Below are 19689 nucleotides of genomic sequence, written 5' to 3'. Positions count from 1 at the left end.
GCTGCAAATCCTAGAGGATCATACAGACTGTTCACAGTTGCTAAGATACCTCTTCGTGTGAACGGCTTCACTTCTTTTGACACTTGAAATGTGAAACTGTCTGACTGTAAATTCCAACTTACTCCTAGACTGCGCTGGAGAGGTAAAGGGTCAACACCTAGTACTAGATCCTTCAGGTCGTTAGCTCTGTCATTTGCAGGAAATGCCTCCATAACTGAACTTCTGTTAGATGCTAATTTATGCAGTCTGAGGTTTGATTCTGCTAACATCTCTCTAGTTCTCTGCAAGAGACTGACTGCTTCATCTTCAGAAGCCACTGAGGCGAGTCCATCATCCACATAGAAGTTTCTCACGACAAACTGTTTTGAATCTTCTCCATACTCTTTCTCACCTTGATCAGCTGTTCGTTTTAGACCGTAGATAGCAATTGCTGGAGATGGACTGTTTCCGAAAACGTGCACTTTCATTCTGAACTCCACAATTTCCTTGCTGGTGTCATTATCTTTGTACCATAAAAATCTTAAGTAGTTTCGGTGGTCCTCTCTAACTACAAAAGAATAAAACATCTGTTGTATATCAACTGTAATCGCCACTTGTTCTTTGCGAAAACGCAGTAACACACCCAAAAGTGTGTTATTCAGATCAGGGCCACTAAGCAGTACATCATTCAATGAGACGCCTTGATACTGGGCACTTGAATCAAAGACCACTCTGATTTGCCCTGGCTTTTGGGGATGGTAAACACCAAAGGTTGGTAGATACCAACACTCCTCACCTTGGTTTAATGGAGGTGCTGGTTCTGCTTGATCATTGTCGAAAATCTTTTGCATGAAATTAACAAAGTGATTTTTCATCTCGGCATTCTTCAGAAAGGAGCGTTGTAAAGAAAGGAGACGTTTTCGTGCCAGCTCTCTGTTATTTGGTAATCTACGATGGGGTGAACGAAATGGCAGTGGTGCAACCCAGTGGTTTGTATCATCAACATACATTTCCTTTTCCATTATTTGAAGGAATTCACCATCTTCGATAGACAGAGCAGGTTTGTCATCATTAGGAGTTCTGGCGAACACATTATCATCTAAACTCTCAGTTTTACGCGTGGGAGTGCCTAGATAACACAGTGAATGCGTATAATCTTCTTGCTTAGGAGTACTGAAAGTCTCTTTTACCTTCATGTAGTTTGTGCAAGGGTTGAACAGGGATGGTCGTCCATTTGGTAGCACATTTGTTTTGAAAGTGTTCACATTAGTCGGCTTATGAGCTCCCCCTAAGCAGACTTCTCCGACGATAACCCAACCTAAATCTAATCTCTGGGCATAAGGCATGTTAAGAGGTCCATTGATTTGCTCACGTGCTTTATGGACACTCAAGATATCTCTTCCCAACAGCAGAAGGATTGGTGCATTAGGATCATGTTCTGGAATCTTATCGGCTACCGATTTCAGATGAGGGAAGTACTGTGTGACATCAGGTGTTGGAATTTCAGATCGGTCATCAGGCATCATATCACATTCAATGAGTGACGGAAGTTCTACCTGAGTTTTCCCATCGATGGATTGAATTGTGAAGCCAGATGCTCTGCGTCCTTTTTTCTCCATAGTTCCTGAGCATGTTTTTAGGGTATATGAAAATGATTCCCCTGTGATGCCGAAAACATCAAAAAACTTTGATTTGGCTAATGATCGATTGCTTTGATCATCCAGTACTGCATACATCCTCACAACATTTTCAGGTTTGTTACAAGGATATACTGTCACCAAGCAGATTTTCGAACATGACCTGGGCTTTGTCATGGTGCCACAGATTTCTGTACACTTGGACACAATTTCTGTTGAAGTAAACTCTTCTTTCTCCCCGCCATGCTGGCTCTCTCCCACATGCTGTTCTGTAAGCCAGGGAGATGGACCTGGATGTAGTGCTGTGGTGTGCGTCTCACTGTTGCATTCTTTGCACTTTATGTTGACTTTACAATCTTTGGCAAAATGCTGCGTAGATAAACAACATCTAAAACAAACGTTGTTTTCTTTCAGGTACTTTTTGCGCTCATCTATGTGTCTACTTCTAAACTCACGACACTTTGTTAATGGATGAGGTTTATTGTGGATTGGACACTGACTGTCTGGTTCAATCAATTTCCTTTCAGGGTTTTTCCTTTGAAAGGGTGTATGCACAGTTGACACGTCAGTCTTTCTGACTGATACAGATGATCGGTTACCGTACTTTGCTGCAGACGGCTCTGTTTTTGCTGAAATTTGGTTACTGCTCGTTGAGAATGAAAAACTTGGATCGTTCTTGATCTTTGCTTGATTAACAATGAATCTGGTGAAGAAACTGAATGGTGGAAAGGAAACACGGTAATCTTCTTTGTACTTGGAGCCTTGTGCAATCCATTTATCTTGCAAACTGTACGGCAGCTTTTCGATGATTGATTTAACTCCACGAGCAGTGTCTAGATAAGCCAGTCCTGGTAAATGTCCTCCTGACTTTGCTGCATCCATTTCTAACAAAAGGTCTCCAAGTTCTCTCAACTTGACATTGTCTTTAATAGAGATTTTAGGAAAATTCTCCAGTCTCCTTAGCAGAGCATCCTCAATAACTTCAGTGCTACCATAGCATTCCTCTATTCTCTGCCATGCCATCTTAACACCTTGTGCTGCATTATGGACATGTACTGACCTGATTCTTTTGACCTGTTGTGATGATTCTGGCCCGAGCCACTTTACGAGCAGGTCTAACTCCTCTCTGTCGGTTACATTGAGGTCTCTTATCACACTCCGGAATGATGTCTTCCATGCCCAATAATTTTCTGGGCAGTCATCGAATGTCACCAACCCCGTACTCACTAACTCTCGTCGTATCAGATGTTTCGTTAGGTCAGTGGTCTCCAAAGGTCTCATTGGATAGTCTCTGCAAGAGGATTCACGAGAGTTTGCATAGCATGTGGGATGCTGTGGAGCAATGTAGCCTCCACGGTCTCTTATGCTTACTTTTGGTGTTGAGACATCGACTGTGGTACTCTGGGGGAGAGGAACAAACCTAGGAGCTGTTGTAGTGAACTGTGGATGTGTAGAATCTGGAAACTGTTGTGATGCATGAGACATAGATTGCATGTGAACCTGTTCCAACTTGTCTTCAGTCAGAGAATGATTTGCCACATAGTCACTGGTTCTTTGTGCTGAATCTTGAATAGCTAATTCTGAGAAATCCTGCAGCGGATCCTCCGGTTCGACTGCAGCTTCATAAACTGCTGCTTCGGCTGAGGCTGCAACTGCTGCCCTTTGTTTTTGTAGCACATGCAAATTAGCTTCTAATTCTGCTTTGCGTCTTGCTGCTTCCGCTTCCAATTCTGCTTTCTCTTTCATCATTTTTGCCTCTTTTTCAGCATAAGACACCTCTGCGCGTGCCGCTTCGGCTTTTGCTCTAGCACGAATAGCTGCTGAACTGGCAGATGATCTACTCGAGCGTGAAGAATATCTGGAGCCGGATACTTGAGATTGCCTCTCTGAAGCTTGCTGGGCCTTTTCTGCACTCTTATCCATCTTGCTTCTATGCAATGTGCAATTCTTCACTTTTGATCACAGGATTGTGCAGCGTATGACTGTAAATACAGCTCTTGTTAATCTTTCCTGATGCGTCGTTGCCTTTTTACTATGCTTTCCTTGCAACTGCGTCACTTTGAAGAAGCTAGACAGCTAGCTAACAAATACACATGAAGCAGTTTATCCTTTTCAGAATGTTTACTTATGTGATCCTTTTTCTTTTGTAAAACTGAAATACAATAAACAAGAAATTAAATTACAACGTGTACATTAATAAGTTGGATATAATATAAACATGTGCGCTACAATCTGCACGTGAGTACCGTTATACATATGCGTACATGTAATAGAAAACTTCCCGACACAAACTTATTTTCAATAGGAAATATTAGCTCTGTACCTACATAACACTTTAAAAGATCTTAACAAATAGCAAATAAACTTACAGGCATATCTTTCTCCAAGGTGAAGACTGTTATGCTGTATTGAAATCGCTGCTGCAAGTTGAACCGCTGCCGAACCACTAAATCAACACTGCGACTGCATATGTGCAGAAAATAACAAACTGCAACATCGAAAATGTCCACTAGGTGGAGCTCATACACCATGACCAGATAATAGGCAGAACAATAATATTATTAATTATAATATATTATTTATTAATTTATTTGACAACATGCAGATGCACAAACTCGCGTCATGGGAGGGGGTTCTGCCAGGCAGCGGCAGTCGGCAGAAAGACTATCCGAGTTAAGGCTGCTCTCACCGGGGTTGATGAGCCTTGAGCTCCGGTGATCGCCTGGGTCTCACACCTCCGAAAACACCAGATCAAATTTTGAAATAGGAGCTCTCTTAATAAATAAATCACATATTTGAGCTTTAAACAACTACATTCTCGCCTGAAAAACTATTAAAAGTACATTTTGTGACACAATAGAGTAGTATTTTTAAATTACTCTGGCCTCGGGGTTCCCCTATGGGTTTCCCATCCGTCACTTCACCACGTGACAGCAGTAAGCAGGCTCCTCATTGGTTAATGCGGCGCGAATATCCGCCAAAGGTCAGATTTTTCAACTTGAGCGATTCGCGTTTCGCGCGAATCACGCGTTCAAAACGCTCAATTCGCGTGATCATTGCCGCCTCATTCGCGCGAATCGCGCCGCAGAAAGCCTATTCGCGTCTCTGCATTGACTTAACATGTAAATCACTCGCGCGAATCGCGTCATTCGCGTGCGGTGTGAACGCAGCATTAGACTGTTTGGGTCTCAGGATCAATATCGCCAAGAGCTCGCTGTCCCCCACTCAAAAGATATCTTTTCTGGGCATAATTTTAGACTCGAGACTCATGAACGCGTGGCTAACGACACAGCGCGCTATCCGTCCAGAACATGGCGGCTTCATTCAAAGCCGGGACTCGTGTTCCCCTGAAACATTTTCAGAGGATGCTCGGCCTTATGGCCTCGGCATCGTCAGTGCTCAGGCTGGGACTGTTACACATGCGTCCCCTCCAGCGTTGGCTACACGCCCGTGTCCCTCCTTACGCATGGAAATGGGGCCGTCTTCCCGTCAAAGTGAACCACAGCGGTGTCAAAGCTTTGGCTCCTTGGACGGGGACAGAGTGGTATCGGAGGGGCGTGCTTATGGGCACGGTTACGAAGTTGAAAGTGGTCTCGACAGATGCCTCCACTCGAGGATGGGGAGCCCTACACGAGGACAAGCCGATCTCTGGCCTGTGGACAGAAACAGAGAAACGGCTGCACATAAACTGTCTAGAGATGAAAGCGGTCGCCTTATCGCTGAGCGATTTCCTTCCACATATAAAGAACCACCACGTCTTGGTTCGTACAGACAACATGTCGGTGGTAGCATATATAAATCGCCAGGGCGGCCTGAGATTCACCGCATGGCAAAGCATCTCCTTTTATGGGCAGAGCACAACCTGAGCTCCCTGAGGCCGGCTCACGTGCCAGGTATTCTGAATCTGGGTCCAGATATGTTATCCAGGGGACCCATTCCCCCAGGGGAATGGTCTCTTCACCCGCAAACGGTTCTCTTAATTTGGAACACCTTCAGCAGAGCGAAGGTGGATCTCTTCACCTCAGAAGACAACACTCACTGCCCAATATTTTTTTCCAAACGCAGGGACGCCCTGGCCCATGTCTGGCCCAGTCTCCTGCTATATGCTTTTCCCCCGATCGCGGTGCTGCCGCAAACCATCAAGAAAATCAGGGAGACAGCATCCACGGTGCTTTTGATAGCCCCGCTCTGGAGGAACCGAACGTGGTTCTCCGATCTGATCCAGCTGTCAGACACAGCCCCATGGCCCATTCCGCTGAGGAAAGACCTCCTCACACAGGCGAAGGGAAAGATCTGGCATCCCAGTCCCGAACTATGGGCCCTCCACATATGGCCCATCAACTGGTATCGGGAAACCTCTCTGACAGAGTTATGAACACTATTGCGGAAGCTAGAGCCCCCGCGACCAGGCGGCTCTATACTCTGAAGTGGTCTGTGTTTTCTAATGCCGCGTTTCAACCGCAGGAACTTTACCCAGGAACCAGGAACTTTGGGGTTGTAGTAGGTGTGTTTCGACCGCAGGAACTAGGGTGAAAATGAAGTTCCGGGTAAATATTTACCCCTCAAAACGGCCCTGCTCGCGAGGTGGTACTTTTGCAAAGTTCGGGAACTTTGGGGGGTGGGACTTGGGCGCTGAACATGCTGATTGGTTGAGCTCACGCAGCATTATATGGCAACCGCCATTTTTAAAGGTCTTTTGTGAACACGGTGTCATCTGCGTTCAGTGAATATTTTGTTTGCAACAATGGAGTTCAATAAAAAATACGACCGCTGGACCGACAACGAGGTGCAGGCTTTATTGAGCGTGTATGCGGAGGAGGACATCCAGCGGGAACTGGAAACGGCGACACGGAATGAAAAGGTGTATCTGAAGATATCGAGTCGGTTATGCGAGCTGGGCATTGTTCACACTGGAAAACAGTGCAGAGAAAAGTTAAAAAAATTAAGACAGGATTACAAGAAATTAAAGGACCATAACAACCGGAGCGGTTCCGATCGGCGTACCAACAAGTGGTATGAACGCCTGGACGCGTTGTTGGGACACAGGCCGGCTTTTTCTGGTGCAGCCGTAACAAAAGACTCGGCTACTGCGTTGTTGGAAACCATCCAGGAATCCGAGGACCAGTGGGTTGAAGGTAAATATCAGATATTTATATCATCCATTAAACTCGTTGCAGTGTTTAAACACGTTGCAGTAACTTGTATTGTAACTTTTTTCAGACGTAACGAGTGGCCCCAGTGAATTGCAGGCAACAGAGACCAGCGTGTTTTCCCCGGCTATCACCAGTAGCCCTCGTCCCATGTCTCCTGACGAAACTCACACACGTCGAGGTAAAAAGCTGACAAAAATATATAACGTATTTAAAAACTGACCTGTAACTGTTTTGTAGTCCTTGTTTTTGATTGTAAACTAAAAAACTGCCCATGATGAAAAACGTGCCCAGCTTGCACATTTTTAAGTATATATTTTATCAGTGTGTTTCTTTGGAAAACTTTTACTTCACTACATTCCAAAGCATAATATATAATGTCATACTTTTTACTGCAGTACATTTCATAAATAAAAGTGGTTGTTTTTTTACCTTTAACTCCTTATTGTATTAAACAGTACTTTCTTACTTGTACCCTAGTAAAGAACACCGCTAAAGTACATATACTTGAAAAATTAAATTACTTGGAAAGTAAAAATACTCCAATACTGTCTGCTTCTGTTCAAATGAAGATTTTGTAGTGGAAACACTGCAAATAATGAATTGATGGTTTCTAGTGCTTCATGGTTTGCTTGTGTATTTATTGCTATGTGTTTCTGTACACTTGTTCTATTTAGGGAAAAGGAAAAGGGATTCTGACTTTTTTGATGCACTGAGGGACATGGAGGATGCTAACCGGGCCGTCCTGCAGCGTGGACAAGAACAGCGTGACCAATATATGCAGCTGTTACTTGAGAGCCAGGCTGAGGAGAGAGAGATGAGGAGGCAAGAGTTGGCATTCCTGCAGTCGGAGGCAGAAGAAAGCAACAGACGGAATTTCAGGCCGGGTTTCTGTCAGTTCTTGGACAGTTTGTCCAGTCTTTCAAGAAGTACTTTTTACATCCGATTTTACACCAACCATTTCTGATTGCACTTTAAAACGCTATTTTCTATATTGTATCATTGTATCACTTAAAAATACACTTATCTCATATTGTTCCTTCTGCATTTGTATTTTATTTCTGTAGTAATTTTTTGTCTTTGCACACTTATTGTATTTAAAATTTGGAAGATCTAATTTGTGTAAAATAAAGTCGCATTTGTGTAAAATGTCATATTCCTGACAGTGTCTCTTCATTTTCATGATAATTTTAGCACTGATGTTAATGTTCTAAGTGCTGGTTTAGAAGTTAACCTTCAACACACTTTATATGCTATATATGGTATATGCTACAATATGTAGAACAACATGTATAAAGACACATACTGTTTGTTACTATGTTCTAATTTTATTTATAATGCAGGAAATAGTGCCTGGCTATTTTTCCATTTTAAACCACACTAAGCGTAACCCCTTACCTGTCATCTTCCGATACGATATTCAGAGTATACACATAACCAATATATATTTTGAAAGCCAACACTTGAGAGTTTACAGCTGAATACTCAGAATTACTCAGAGAGCTATTAATATAGAGATATATAGTCTGAAACAAAAATATTTCAAATATTTTTCTTCATGTATAAAAATATTATGTGAATGTAGTATAAGGACTTATAACTGCAACTAAATTGAAGGCACGTGTGTTCATGCTTTATTTATAATCTGAGGCTATGATTTTTTATGAAACATTTTCTAAGACCATGTCTTTTTAGATGTCTTTTGTCAAATAAGTTTGTTGACCTGAAGACACGTTTACACTCTTTTGTCTAATGTCTGGCGAGGAGAACAGCTCAATTAATGCTACATTGTGCTCACTAAAGCGATCGTTTCACACTTGAATGTCTGAGGCGTAATCCTCATTATTGTTTTGTTATGAATCTTTTGCTTTGTAACAGCCATTATTCAAATCCATTATAACATGTATGCCTGCCTAAATGGCCCATTATCAGCACAATATTTTATTTAGTAAGCTACAATTATCTAGAGTCTTTCTAAAAGAAACCAAATATAGCCGTATATGATCTTTGAATCGTATGGAGGTAATATTAAAACTGGGTGAAAATGCACATTAAAATATGCAAAGTGTAGTTAATGTGTTTAACAATCTGATATGCACTAATGGCGTTTTGTGTTAATGACAAAGCCATGTAAAAAATAAATGCTGTCTCTGCCCAAATGGGGGGTGACTGTTAACAGAACAATAATGAAAAAACAAACCATGATGCAGCAGTAAAATATTTATTAAAATAAAGTGGTACACCTTAAACAATGCACAACAGGTGTATACAGCATAGAAAATGTTAATTGCAGCCTTTAAAAGGTTATTTTTCGAATAAAAACAAAAAAACTGTTCATTCCTATAACTTGCGTTACTACATTGTAGTCAAAAACTTCATTAGGCCTGTACGTGCGTCAAGACCCTCAGCTTCTACAGTGGATGACAGAGCTCCTAAAGTACTCGTAACCCATTCTTCTCTGAACTCGTCACCATTCATTTCGCAGAGGTTATGCAGAACACAACATGCTATCACCAGGGACTTGACCTTGTGTGTACTGCAGTCATTTCGTTTTAGCAATGCCCTCCATCTGCCCTTTAGTCTGCCAAAAGCATTTTCAACCACCACTCTGGCTCTGCTTGTTTTCTGATTGTACACAAGTTGTTGGGGTGTCAGTCGTCCGTTGTCCGTAAAAGGTTTCATCAGCCAGCTCTTTAAAGGATAGGCTGCATCACCAAGGACATAGTACCCCACATCATGTCCAAAAATGTTCTGTGTTACATCTGGTAGTAACAAACCCCTGTCCACTAGGTCCCACAAGCCTGACAAACGCAGCACTCTGGCATCATGCAGGCTCCCCGGCGCTCCAACAAAAACATTCCAAAAGAGACCCCTTCCATCCACAACAGCCTGCAGGATGATCGAATGCCAGCCCTTTCAAGTACTCTGTGTGGTACTCCTCCGGTCCAAGAATGGGGATGTGTGACCCATCTATTGCACCTACACACTGTGGCAACCCCCATCTGCGCTCAAAATACGTTGCCATTTCTTTAAGCTTTAGGTGTTTGGTAACTGAATAACTTCTTACATGAGTACCTTCTCAACAGATGAGCAGAAGTCGTGAACACAGTGACACAGTAGAAATTCCAACTCCAAATAAATGAGAAATGCTTCTGAGTTGGTTGCAAGTTTCCACAGTGCAATAGCAATTCTTTTTTGAATGGGTACACACTGTCGGTAGTTTGTGTCATGTCTCTCCAGTTGAGGTTGCAATCGACGACAGAGGTACAGAAAAGTATCCTTAGACATCCGGAAATTCTTTATCCACTGAGCTTCTGTGAAAGTTGGAACCACGCTGTCCCACCATTCCGTTGTGTACCCAAACCGATGGCGAAACACGACACATTCGATAGTACTCGCATATCTAAAACACACAACGGTGGCAAAATAAGTTGATGCAATTTATAATAACATTTTTCACAACTCTGGTTAAAATTTTGTTGTATTTTAGTTTCTTACCAGTCTTTCTTTTTCTGTCCGATGGCGCGCGTTCGTCTCAGCCATCTCGCGTTCAATGACCGTAATAGCTGATAACATACGTTGTCTTATTTTAAATCTAGCTTTACGAGCTTTCAGAATACGCTTTAGTATCAGTGCTTGTCTCTTTTCCGCCGTTTTGTTAATTACCTCTTTAGTAAACCAATACATAACCAACAAAAGCAGCACAGCTTGAATCTCCTCCATACTTGTTATTGTTGCAGTGTCGCACAATAATGATTACTGTCCGTCGTGACTGGGAGCAGGGCCGTGCACAGACATTTTGAGGGGCAGTGGCCCAAACCAAAAAAGGGGCACTATAAGGGGATTGAGTATCATCTTAATATAGAGAATGAATAATAAACCTTTTACAATCATACTGTAAATACAATTGTTAGGCGCTAGTGCTAATTAAATTTATGTTCTTCTAATTATTCTTACAAAAAGTTGATTCTGGGCTAATTTGATCACTTTTCTATTTAATTTCTTTATTGGAGATTTAAGTAGCAAATGAGAATCACAAAAATTATTGAATATATTTTGAGACAAAGGTCTTGTTTATGATTTATGTAAATCATACGCAACATTTTTTTGATAACAGAATATGTAAACTATGGTATTTGGGGTAAAAGGCATATTTAACATGATAATAAACAGCTGACTTCCATTTGTTGACATGACATGGGTAAGATTCAGCTGGTAAATTTCTTAAGTTGGGTGTCCAATCTTAGAGGTAACATCATATTTATAATAAATATATGATAATAATCATATAATACAAATATATTTGGTTTGTTACAACGATAAAACTGTATTAAATTACAATGGGATTTCATTCATTCAGTGTTTTCAGATTATAATTACTTATGTAAGCCTATATTTGTCATTCTGAGTATATACATATGATATGACAAACATGGACATGTAGTATACTTCCTTTTATATTAATTTAGAAAAGATAAGAAACGTATGGTTGTTTGTCAAATGGTAGACATTTGAACTTGGAAATAAATGTAAAAGACTTTACAACAGTGTTAAATTAGATTTTCCGTGTATATTTCCACCATGTATATTTCCTTGTCCGCTGTAGAGTAATGCAGGGAGTCTTGTGAGAGGTTGTTAAGCCAGCCTATCAGAATTTAGCAGTCTCATCCCTGATTTGGCTGGAAATGAATTCTGTCATATTATAACGTTGAGTTGTGTTGCTAAGTGAGCCTTGGAGCAGTCAGTGCGGGTATCCGAGCGCAAGCAAACGAGACGTTGCACATGTGAAATATAATGTTGGCGCACATCCAAATAAGCTTATTTTAAATGCAAAATTGATTTTCGTTAACTCGAAATACTTTCTCATTTGCGAGACGAACATTTCTCCACAAAACTCAGTTCACGCGCGCGCGAAATGCCCTTTTGCGCGCTCAAAATATGATCTTGCGCACGCAGAATTGTGTCAGAATAGTAACCCCATACAAGAGGGGCACTTTAGCCGATGAGGGCAAAGGGGCAGTGGCTCTAGCCACCGGGCCACCCCCCTGTGCACGGCCCTGACTGGGAGGTTCAGTCGCGCGCAGTCCCATGTCACTGGGCTAATTTGCATAAACTTCACGGAACTTTTAGACGGGTGGAAACGCAGACAGTAGCAGGTCGGGGGGAGGGAAAGTTCCTGGTACAAATTGTTCCGGGTAATTTCGGTGGAAACGGGGCTTAAGTTTACTGTCTTAAATGGCCCCCACAGTCACCAGATCTACACCCAATAGAGCATCTTTGGGATACGGTGGAACGGGAGCTTCGTGCCCTGGATGTGCATCCCACAAATCTCCATCAACTGCAAGATGCTCTCCTATCAATATGGGCCAACATTTCTAAAGAATGCTTTCAGCACCTTGTTGAATCAATGATACTTAGAATTAAGAAAGTTCTGAAGGTGAAAGGGGGTCAAACACAGTATTAGTGTGTGCTCCTAATAATCATTTAGGTGAGTGTATATATTGTAATGCTATTTTTGTTTTCTGTTCAATTACATATTTAGATTTTTGTTTTGCAGAAGGTTTTCTTTCGGCCTCATTCTTCAAACAAAGACACTTCATCTAGACTATATGATCTTTTTCTACACCTTTTCTTTGCTTATTTGGACTGACGTTGGGTTATGGTTTGGGACGCTGTATGTTTAAGATTATGGGAAAAAATGCCTTTTTAAAAGGTAAATATGCAGATTTAATATTTACATATTTAAATGTGTCGAAGCTGATTTAACACTGGTGAGAATATTGTTTCAGAATAAATTACATTTAGCCTTAAACCTTTAGCCTTAAAAAATCCGGACAAGCACATTTACTTACACGATTTACTTGTTCGAAGGACAAACACGTGAAAATGCTTAATGTCAAGCTCTGTAATTTACTTGAGTACTCTAATTTACACCTGTGTACTTTATATGAGTTTTCCATGCCAACAATGTTAATAAAATGATAAATTGCATTTAGTGGCACTTCTTATTTTCACCTGGAAAAAATTTGACATCACATACATTTTAAAGGTCCCATGGCATGACATTTTTATTTTATGAGGTTTTTCAACATTAATATGTGTTCCCCTAGCCTGAATGTTGTCCCCAAGTCGCTAGAAATTTTGATCAGTATGAAACGAGTTTAGGCTGTCTTTCTCTGTTTTTGAGAAACTAAGAGCTCAGACCAGCTGATCTTAAATTTTCCTGTTATGACGTCATACCAGGAAAGGTTTCCGCCCCTTCCTATGCTTCCCCCGCCCAGAGAATTAGAAGAGAAAGGAGTCAGTTTTATCAGTGGATGTCAGCAGCATATAGCCTAGAAATCTACACGCACCCTAGCGGCAGCAAATTTAATCTGCCCGCGAGTGTCCTCTAGCAACTCTCAATACCCTTCTGAGCTTGATTCTCCTAACTTTTGCCGGGCCAATCACATCGTGTATAGAGTCGGTGGGCGGGGCCATAATGACGACCGGCCGAGTTGCGTTTGCATGCTTCTAGTAAACACAGAAACTGGCGAACGGCGGTCTTTCGAATCAGCTTTGACCGCGACTCTGGAAGACTTGGAGTTAAGCTTTTCTCTGAGAAAAGAACAAAGAGCGGCACTGAAGTCATTCTTAAAAAGGGAAGATGTGTTCAGAGTTTAGCCGACCAGATACGGCGAATGTTTAATCTATCAACAAGCTCTGCTTTACCTTCGTTGCTCTGGTTGGTGGTAGCGCTATCCTATCGCGTGCAGAGGTTGTTTGAAAGACAACTGTTTATCCCTCCCTCAGATTGAGCTGCCAATGGTGAGTTTCCAGACCAAACATCTTGATGTGGGTCTGGCTTGTCAGGCTAAGCAGCACAGGCTTTACCATACGGATTCAACAGCACCACCACAGTGTGTAACTGTTCATTATTGCCTGAGCTGGGATCAGTGAGTTCTGATGTGTAGCTAATCATTCAAGTTCACACAGGCTTTCTTTCTAAATCGTTTAATACTGTCAGTCCCACCGCTGTTCATCTTGATGCATCAGTGAATCAAGCCAGTGACTAAAACCATCAACTTCCCGTCATTTCTGTTAGCAGCATGAAACAAATCTGTTATTTAAATGATTAAACTACAGAGAGCGATCAAAGAACACTCTTTATAATGTTCGGATTGGTCAGAAGCTCTTACTGTATTCATGTCATGTTTGTTGTTAGCTGTGGTGAAAGCATTTTGTGAGAGAAATAATGTTGCAAAGTTCACTTGTGTTTATTCAGAGCTCTCAGATGCAAACAAAATAAGCTTGCACTCTCAAAAACTCGGTACAATAACACTTTCTCAGTAATCTTTCCCCAGCTCCGTCTCTCTCGACTGGCAGCAAGCACTGTTGCTCGCGCCTGATTAAGCCACGCCCCCATCCACACATTATCTCATTTCAAATGCAAAGATGTCAGCCAATCACAACAGTGGGTGTTTTCACTGAAGACTCACAGCAGACACACCCCTTAAAACCGAGCATTCAAGCCAGAGGGCTAATATCAGTATAGAAAAAATGCCTTTTATTTCTAAATTGATATTTTTTGATGTAAAAACCATGCTAACAATATAAGTACATGCCAGGAAACATTATAAAACAATAAAACAACCCATGCCAGGGGACCTTTAAAATCTGAGTTCTTAACACATTATACTCAATCAAGGCCATTGCGGTCTCAAAACTCTGGCCAGTTGATAATACCTAGAATATCTAAATCAACTACAGGCGGTCGATCCTTTTCCTATTTAGCTCCTAAACTCTGGAACCGTTTTCCTAGCATTGTTCAGGAAGCAGACACACTCTGTCAGTTTAAATCTAGACTAAAAACGCATCTCTTTACTATGGCAAACACATAGAACATTATCAATTTCTATTATTCAAATCAGTTAAAATTATTGTAAGGCTGCATTACCTAAGTCAACTGGAACTGGGAACACTTCCCATAACATCTTTATTACCAGCCTTGGTAATACATTTTTAACAAAGCTGCCGAGCATGTTACATGTTAAATGTTGTTTCATAATTAGTTCATATTAATATTTTGTTGTTTCTGTTTTATGCACTGCAGGTGGACATTGCATTTTCCAAGATGACAGGTGGGAAAGAAGACATGTTTAACAAGAAATGGGAAGGGGAAATTATCTCAAAACAGACCTGTCCAAAGTGCTTGCAAAACATTGTGGTCAAATATCAAACTACGTGTGTAGTGATTATTTCATTAATAGATTGTTCTATTTGACTGTAGTTTTTACAGTACCTAACAGATATGAGTAGTACAATATTTGTTGTATGTTGTTATTTAAAGCTTTTTGTATGATTAATATTCTGAAATGCTTATTTTTCTATAAACAGTATGTTTTACAGTTAATTTCGTGTTAAAACCAGTAAAAAATTCTAAATAAACAGTATGTGTACCGAAGAGGGATTCTGAAATCCACTGCCGCTTCAATAACCCAATTCCAAAAAAGTTGGGACAATGTACAAATAGTTAATAAAAACAGAATGCAATGATGTCAATATTTTATTCAGAATACAACATAGATGTCATATCAAATGTTTAAACTGAGAAAATGTATCATTTTAAGGGAAAAATAAGTTGATTTTAATTTTCATGGCATCAACACATCTCAAAAAAGTTGTGACAAGGCCATGTTTACTATGTGGCATCCCCTATTCTTAATTCTTATTTATAAGGAATATGAATGTTGTCCCATTCTTGTCTAATACAGGCTTCTAGTTGCTCAACTGTCTTAGGTCTTCTTTGTCGCATCTTCCTCTTTATAATGCAGCAAATGTTTTCTATGGATGAAAGATCTGGACTGCAGGCTGGCCATCTCCGATTCCTTCTTCTACACAGCCATGATGTTGTAATTGATGCAGTATGTGGTCTGGCATTGTCATGTTGAAAAATGCAAGGTCTTCTTTGAAAGAGACGACGTCTAGATGGGAGCATATGTTGTTCTAGAACTTGGATATACCTTTCAGCACTGATGGTGCCTTTCCAGATGTGTAAGCTGCCCATGCCACACACACTCATGCAACCCCATACCATCAGAGATGCAGCTTCTGAACTGAGCGCTGAGAACAACTTGGGTTGGCCTTGTCCTCTTTAGTCCGGATGACATGGCGTCCCAGTTTTCCATAACGAACTTCAAATTTTGATTCATCTATCCACAAAAAGTTTTCCACTTTTCCATGGTTTTAATGATAATTACATATTAAACAATATTACTAACCGTCAGTACATTTTATCGCTAAATCGGTAATCATTCCATCCCTAAGGGGTACACAGATAAGAGATTGTGCAAAGAGGTTAGAAAGTCCCTAATTTTTACAACTCTAGCATGAAAGAATACAAAGATATTTACATGGGTTGTAACTCATGGCGAGAGTTTTCTCAAAACTGCGTTGAATACATATGTACGCATAGGAGTCAAAATAAGTATACTTTGCAGTACTGTCAGTTTGACTGCACACACGCATAAAAAACCCAAAAAACGAAGTATAGGTTTGGCTTAAGGTTTTTCTGTCCGAAACTCATTCCAGGCTGATGACATTTAAAACCATTCTCTCATAAGTGACTCCTCATGTGGCGCTTATAGGTGACTGTATATCTGAAACTCTCTCCACAGAGATCACAAATGAACGGCTTCTCTCCAGTGTGAGTTCTTATGTGGGAATCAAGACTTCCTTTACGGTTGAAATCTTTTCCACACTGAGGGCACACGTAAAGCCTTTCTCCAATGTGAACTCTTATGTGTCTGCTAAGATTTAGTTTATTATTGAAACTCTTTCCACACTGAGGGCATGTGAATGGCTTCTCTCCAGTGTGAGTTCTTATGTGGGAATGAAGATTTCCTTTACTATTGAAATCTTTTCCACACTGAGGGCACACGTAAGGCTTCTCTCCAGTGTGAATTATCATGTGTCTGTTAAGGCTCTCTTTTCTGCTGAAACTCTTTCCACACTGTTGGCAGGTGAACGGCTTCTCTCCAGTGTGAACTCTTAAGTGGACTCGAAAGTGTCCTATTTGATTGAAACTCTTTTCACATTGTGGACAGGTGTAGGGTTTCTCTCCAGAGTAAACTCTCTTGTGGACTTTAAGGTTTCCATGTTGTTCAAAACCCTTTCCACACTGTTTGCAGGTGTAGGAGCTCTCGCCAGTGTGAATGTTCATGTAATTTTCAAGACTTCTTTTTTGGCTTAAACCTTTTCCACACACTTGGCAGGTGTACGGCTTCTCTCCAGTGTGAACTCTCATGTGACGAGCAAGACTTCCCTTAAAGTTAAAACTCTTTCCACATTGTTGACATGTGAATGGCTTCTCTCCAGTGTGAACTCTCATGTGACGAGCAAGACTTCCCTTAAAGTTAAAACTCTTTCCACATTGTTGACATGTGAATGGCTTCTCTCCAGTGTGAACTCTCATGTGTCTGCTAAGAAATATTTCATAATTGAAACTCTTTCCACACTGTTGGCAGGTGAACGGCTTCTCTCCAGTGTGAATTCTCATGTGTGTTTTAAGATTTATTTTATCATTGAAACTCTTTCCACACTGAGGGCATGTGAAAAGCTTCTCTTCAGTGTGAATTCTCATGTGCTTGTTAAGGGTTCCTTTTTGGTTGAAACCTTTTCCACACACTTGGCAGGAGTAAGGCTTCTCTCCAGTGTGAACTCTCATGTGACGATCTATACTTCCTTTTTGGTTGAAACTTTTCCCACACTGTTGGCAGGTGAACGGCTTCTCTCCAGTGTGAATTCTCATGTGTTTGCTAAGATTTATTTTATTATTGAAACTCTTTCCACACTGAGGGCATGTGAAAAGCTTCTCTTCAGTGTGAATTCTCATGTGTTTGTTAAGGGTTCCTTTTCGGTTGAAACTCTTTCCACATTGTTGGCAGGTGAACGGCTTCTCTCCAGTGTGAATCCTTAAGTGCTCTTGAAAGTGTCCTTTCTTTTTGAAACTCTTTTCACAATGAGGGCAGGTGTAGGGTTTCTCTCCAGAGTGAACTCTCATGTGGTCTGTAAGATTTCCTTGTCGATTGAAACTCTTTCTACCCTGAAAGTGGGTGAAATAACTTATAGTTTCTTTCTTTTCAGTCTGTGAGCAACTAAAATATTTTTCTTCGGTAATGAAATCATGATAATCCTCATAGAGATCGTTTTCTTCCATTAGTATTTCACACTCCCCTTTCAACGGCATCAAGTCTAAGGCAAAAAAGACCAAAGTTAACCTAAAAGCACAACACAACAGGCATCCAAACATTTATACATGTAAAGCATTAACCCCTAGAGGTCTGTCATGACCAACTCGCTTATTTCACATCAGTGTGTAAAAGACTCAAAATACTCCATTGATTATAGTCATTCAGGCAAGTTTTATACATCATAATCTGTTAAGTTTCGAAAGCTGATTGGATTCAATATAATATGCATGTTTGTCTCATTTGTAGTTGTAATTTAACGAACTATAGTTGGACTTGCGAAAGAAAGAACTACAACACCCCTATGGAGTCAGATTATATACTGCCTCAATAATAATTCACGCAAAAAACAAGATGCACACATGCAGCAGATCATGGCCAGGGCCGTTGAAAAACAGAGATTTTAAAATCCGAGTGCATAAAATGATCCGAACTTCCCACTACTGTTTGTCGCTCAACATACGTCATTTGCTCAGTCGCTCTGATTTGTTGTAGGTCTATCCAATTGAGGTCTTTCCTGGTTCGGTTGAAACGCGTCCCATTAATCACAGCCCAGTGGAGCAGTATTAGACTCATAAGCTGTGCCCCAAAGTGAAGGGTTCGCACTTTGAAGTGCACGAAGGGCAAACCAAGGGATAGGGTTGCCAGTTCTGCGCAACAAAACCCCTCCAATTGCTAAACAAAAGTAAGGGAATCACATCCAAAACGCGTGGGGTAGGCGATAGAACTATTTATAAATTCAACTTAAACCTTTGTATTATAGGCTACAAACAACTAACAGCAACAGTTTAAATGTTTCATGTTAAACAGTTTCCAGACTTGGCAGCACTAAAACGAGCGTCGTTAAATGGCCTATATCAGGTGTGTGACAACAGCCCGGTCCAGCAGTAGCACCAGCGTCTCCCACTCGGCTCAATGAAAGTGTACAAACTAGGGGTGTAACAATACACTCGTGTCACGATTCGATATGCATCTCGATACTGAACTCACGATACGGTATGTATCCCGATATTTTAAGCCAAAATAAAGAGGAGGTTTTTTTTGTACTTTTTTATTATTATATAATATTATTTGTATTTTATTATGCCTGCTATGCCCTGCCTCTCCCGCTAATAATCAGTGGTTGGCTGTCAGGGCCATCAGGACCTTCTCTGCTGGCCCTGCCAAAATTATATATTTATTAGGGGTGTCCATGGTTAACCGATTGACCGATTAACCGTTAAAAATTGCGTAACCGAGTGAAACATTTTGCTCGGTTAAGTGGCGTCAATGACGTGCCTTGAATTTAGTTGTAATATATGTTTGCACCCCTATAGACCGCCAGAGCGCTCCCAGACATATGTAGTATCCATAGGGTTAGGGTAGTATCCACAAGAAGAAGTCATGACCAGCTTTCTAAGCGGGCAAAGAAAGCGTGGGAGCACTTTAAAAATGAGAGTGACGGGGCGAAATGCAAGTATTGCAATGCAGTGCTTACCGCATTTTTCAGGCTATAAGTTGCTCCGGAGTATGAGTCGCATCAGTCAAAATATGCGTCATGAAGATGAAAATAACATAAGTCGCACTGGACTAAAAGTCGCATTAGGGCAGAAGCAGAGCGCGAGCCACGCGCGCTGTGCAAACCGGATCAGAAGAAAGAAAGTTTGAAGTGAGAAACTTGTGAATGACTAGAGAAAAGCAGACCTTACTTTAACT

The 19689-nt window shown here is 41.0% G+C and overlaps 3 protein-coding genes across 4 annotated transcripts in view; 1 reads left to right on the top strand and 2 right to left on the bottom strand.

Moving 5' to 3' along the window:
* The window catches only part of LOC137047472 (zinc finger protein 814-like), a 108806-nt gene that overhangs the window by 82723 nt on the left and 6394 nt on the right, over nucleotides 1–19689 (bottom strand). The window lies entirely within an intron of this gene.
* On the top strand, nucleotides 6361–7733 carry LOC137049391 (zinc finger and SCAN domain-containing protein 29-like). The gene is made up of 3 exons (XM_067427949.1): nucleotides 6361–6751; nucleotides 6837–6947; nucleotides 7444–7733. The coding sequence occupies exons 1-3, from the start codon at nucleotides 6361–6363 to the stop codon at nucleotides 7731–7733; spliced, it is 792 nt and encodes a 263-aa protein (XP_067284050.1).
* LOC137047793 (zinc finger protein 850-like) overlaps nucleotides 15294–19689 on the bottom strand; it is a 77707-nt gene continuing 73311 nt past the window's right edge. Inside the window, exon 6 of the mRNA XM_067425675.1 lies at nucleotides 15294–17824. Within this exon, the coding sequence (XP_067281776.1) occupies nucleotides 16362–17824 (1463 nt within the window). The 3' untranslated portion in view covers nucleotides 15294–16361. The remainder of the gene's footprint in view (nucleotides 17825–19689) is intronic.

The sequence above is a fragment of the Pseudorasbora parva genome, chromosome 2, assembly GCF_024679245.1.
Source record: "Pseudorasbora parva isolate DD20220531a chromosome 2, ASM2467924v1, whole genome shotgun sequence".
NCBI classification, from domain to species: domain Eukaryota; kingdom Metazoa; phylum Chordata; class Actinopteri; order Cypriniformes; family Gobionidae; genus Pseudorasbora; species Pseudorasbora parva.
The sequence above is the reverse complement of the archived record's forward strand: the minus strand, read 5'-3'. Positions and strand labels throughout refer to the sequence as shown.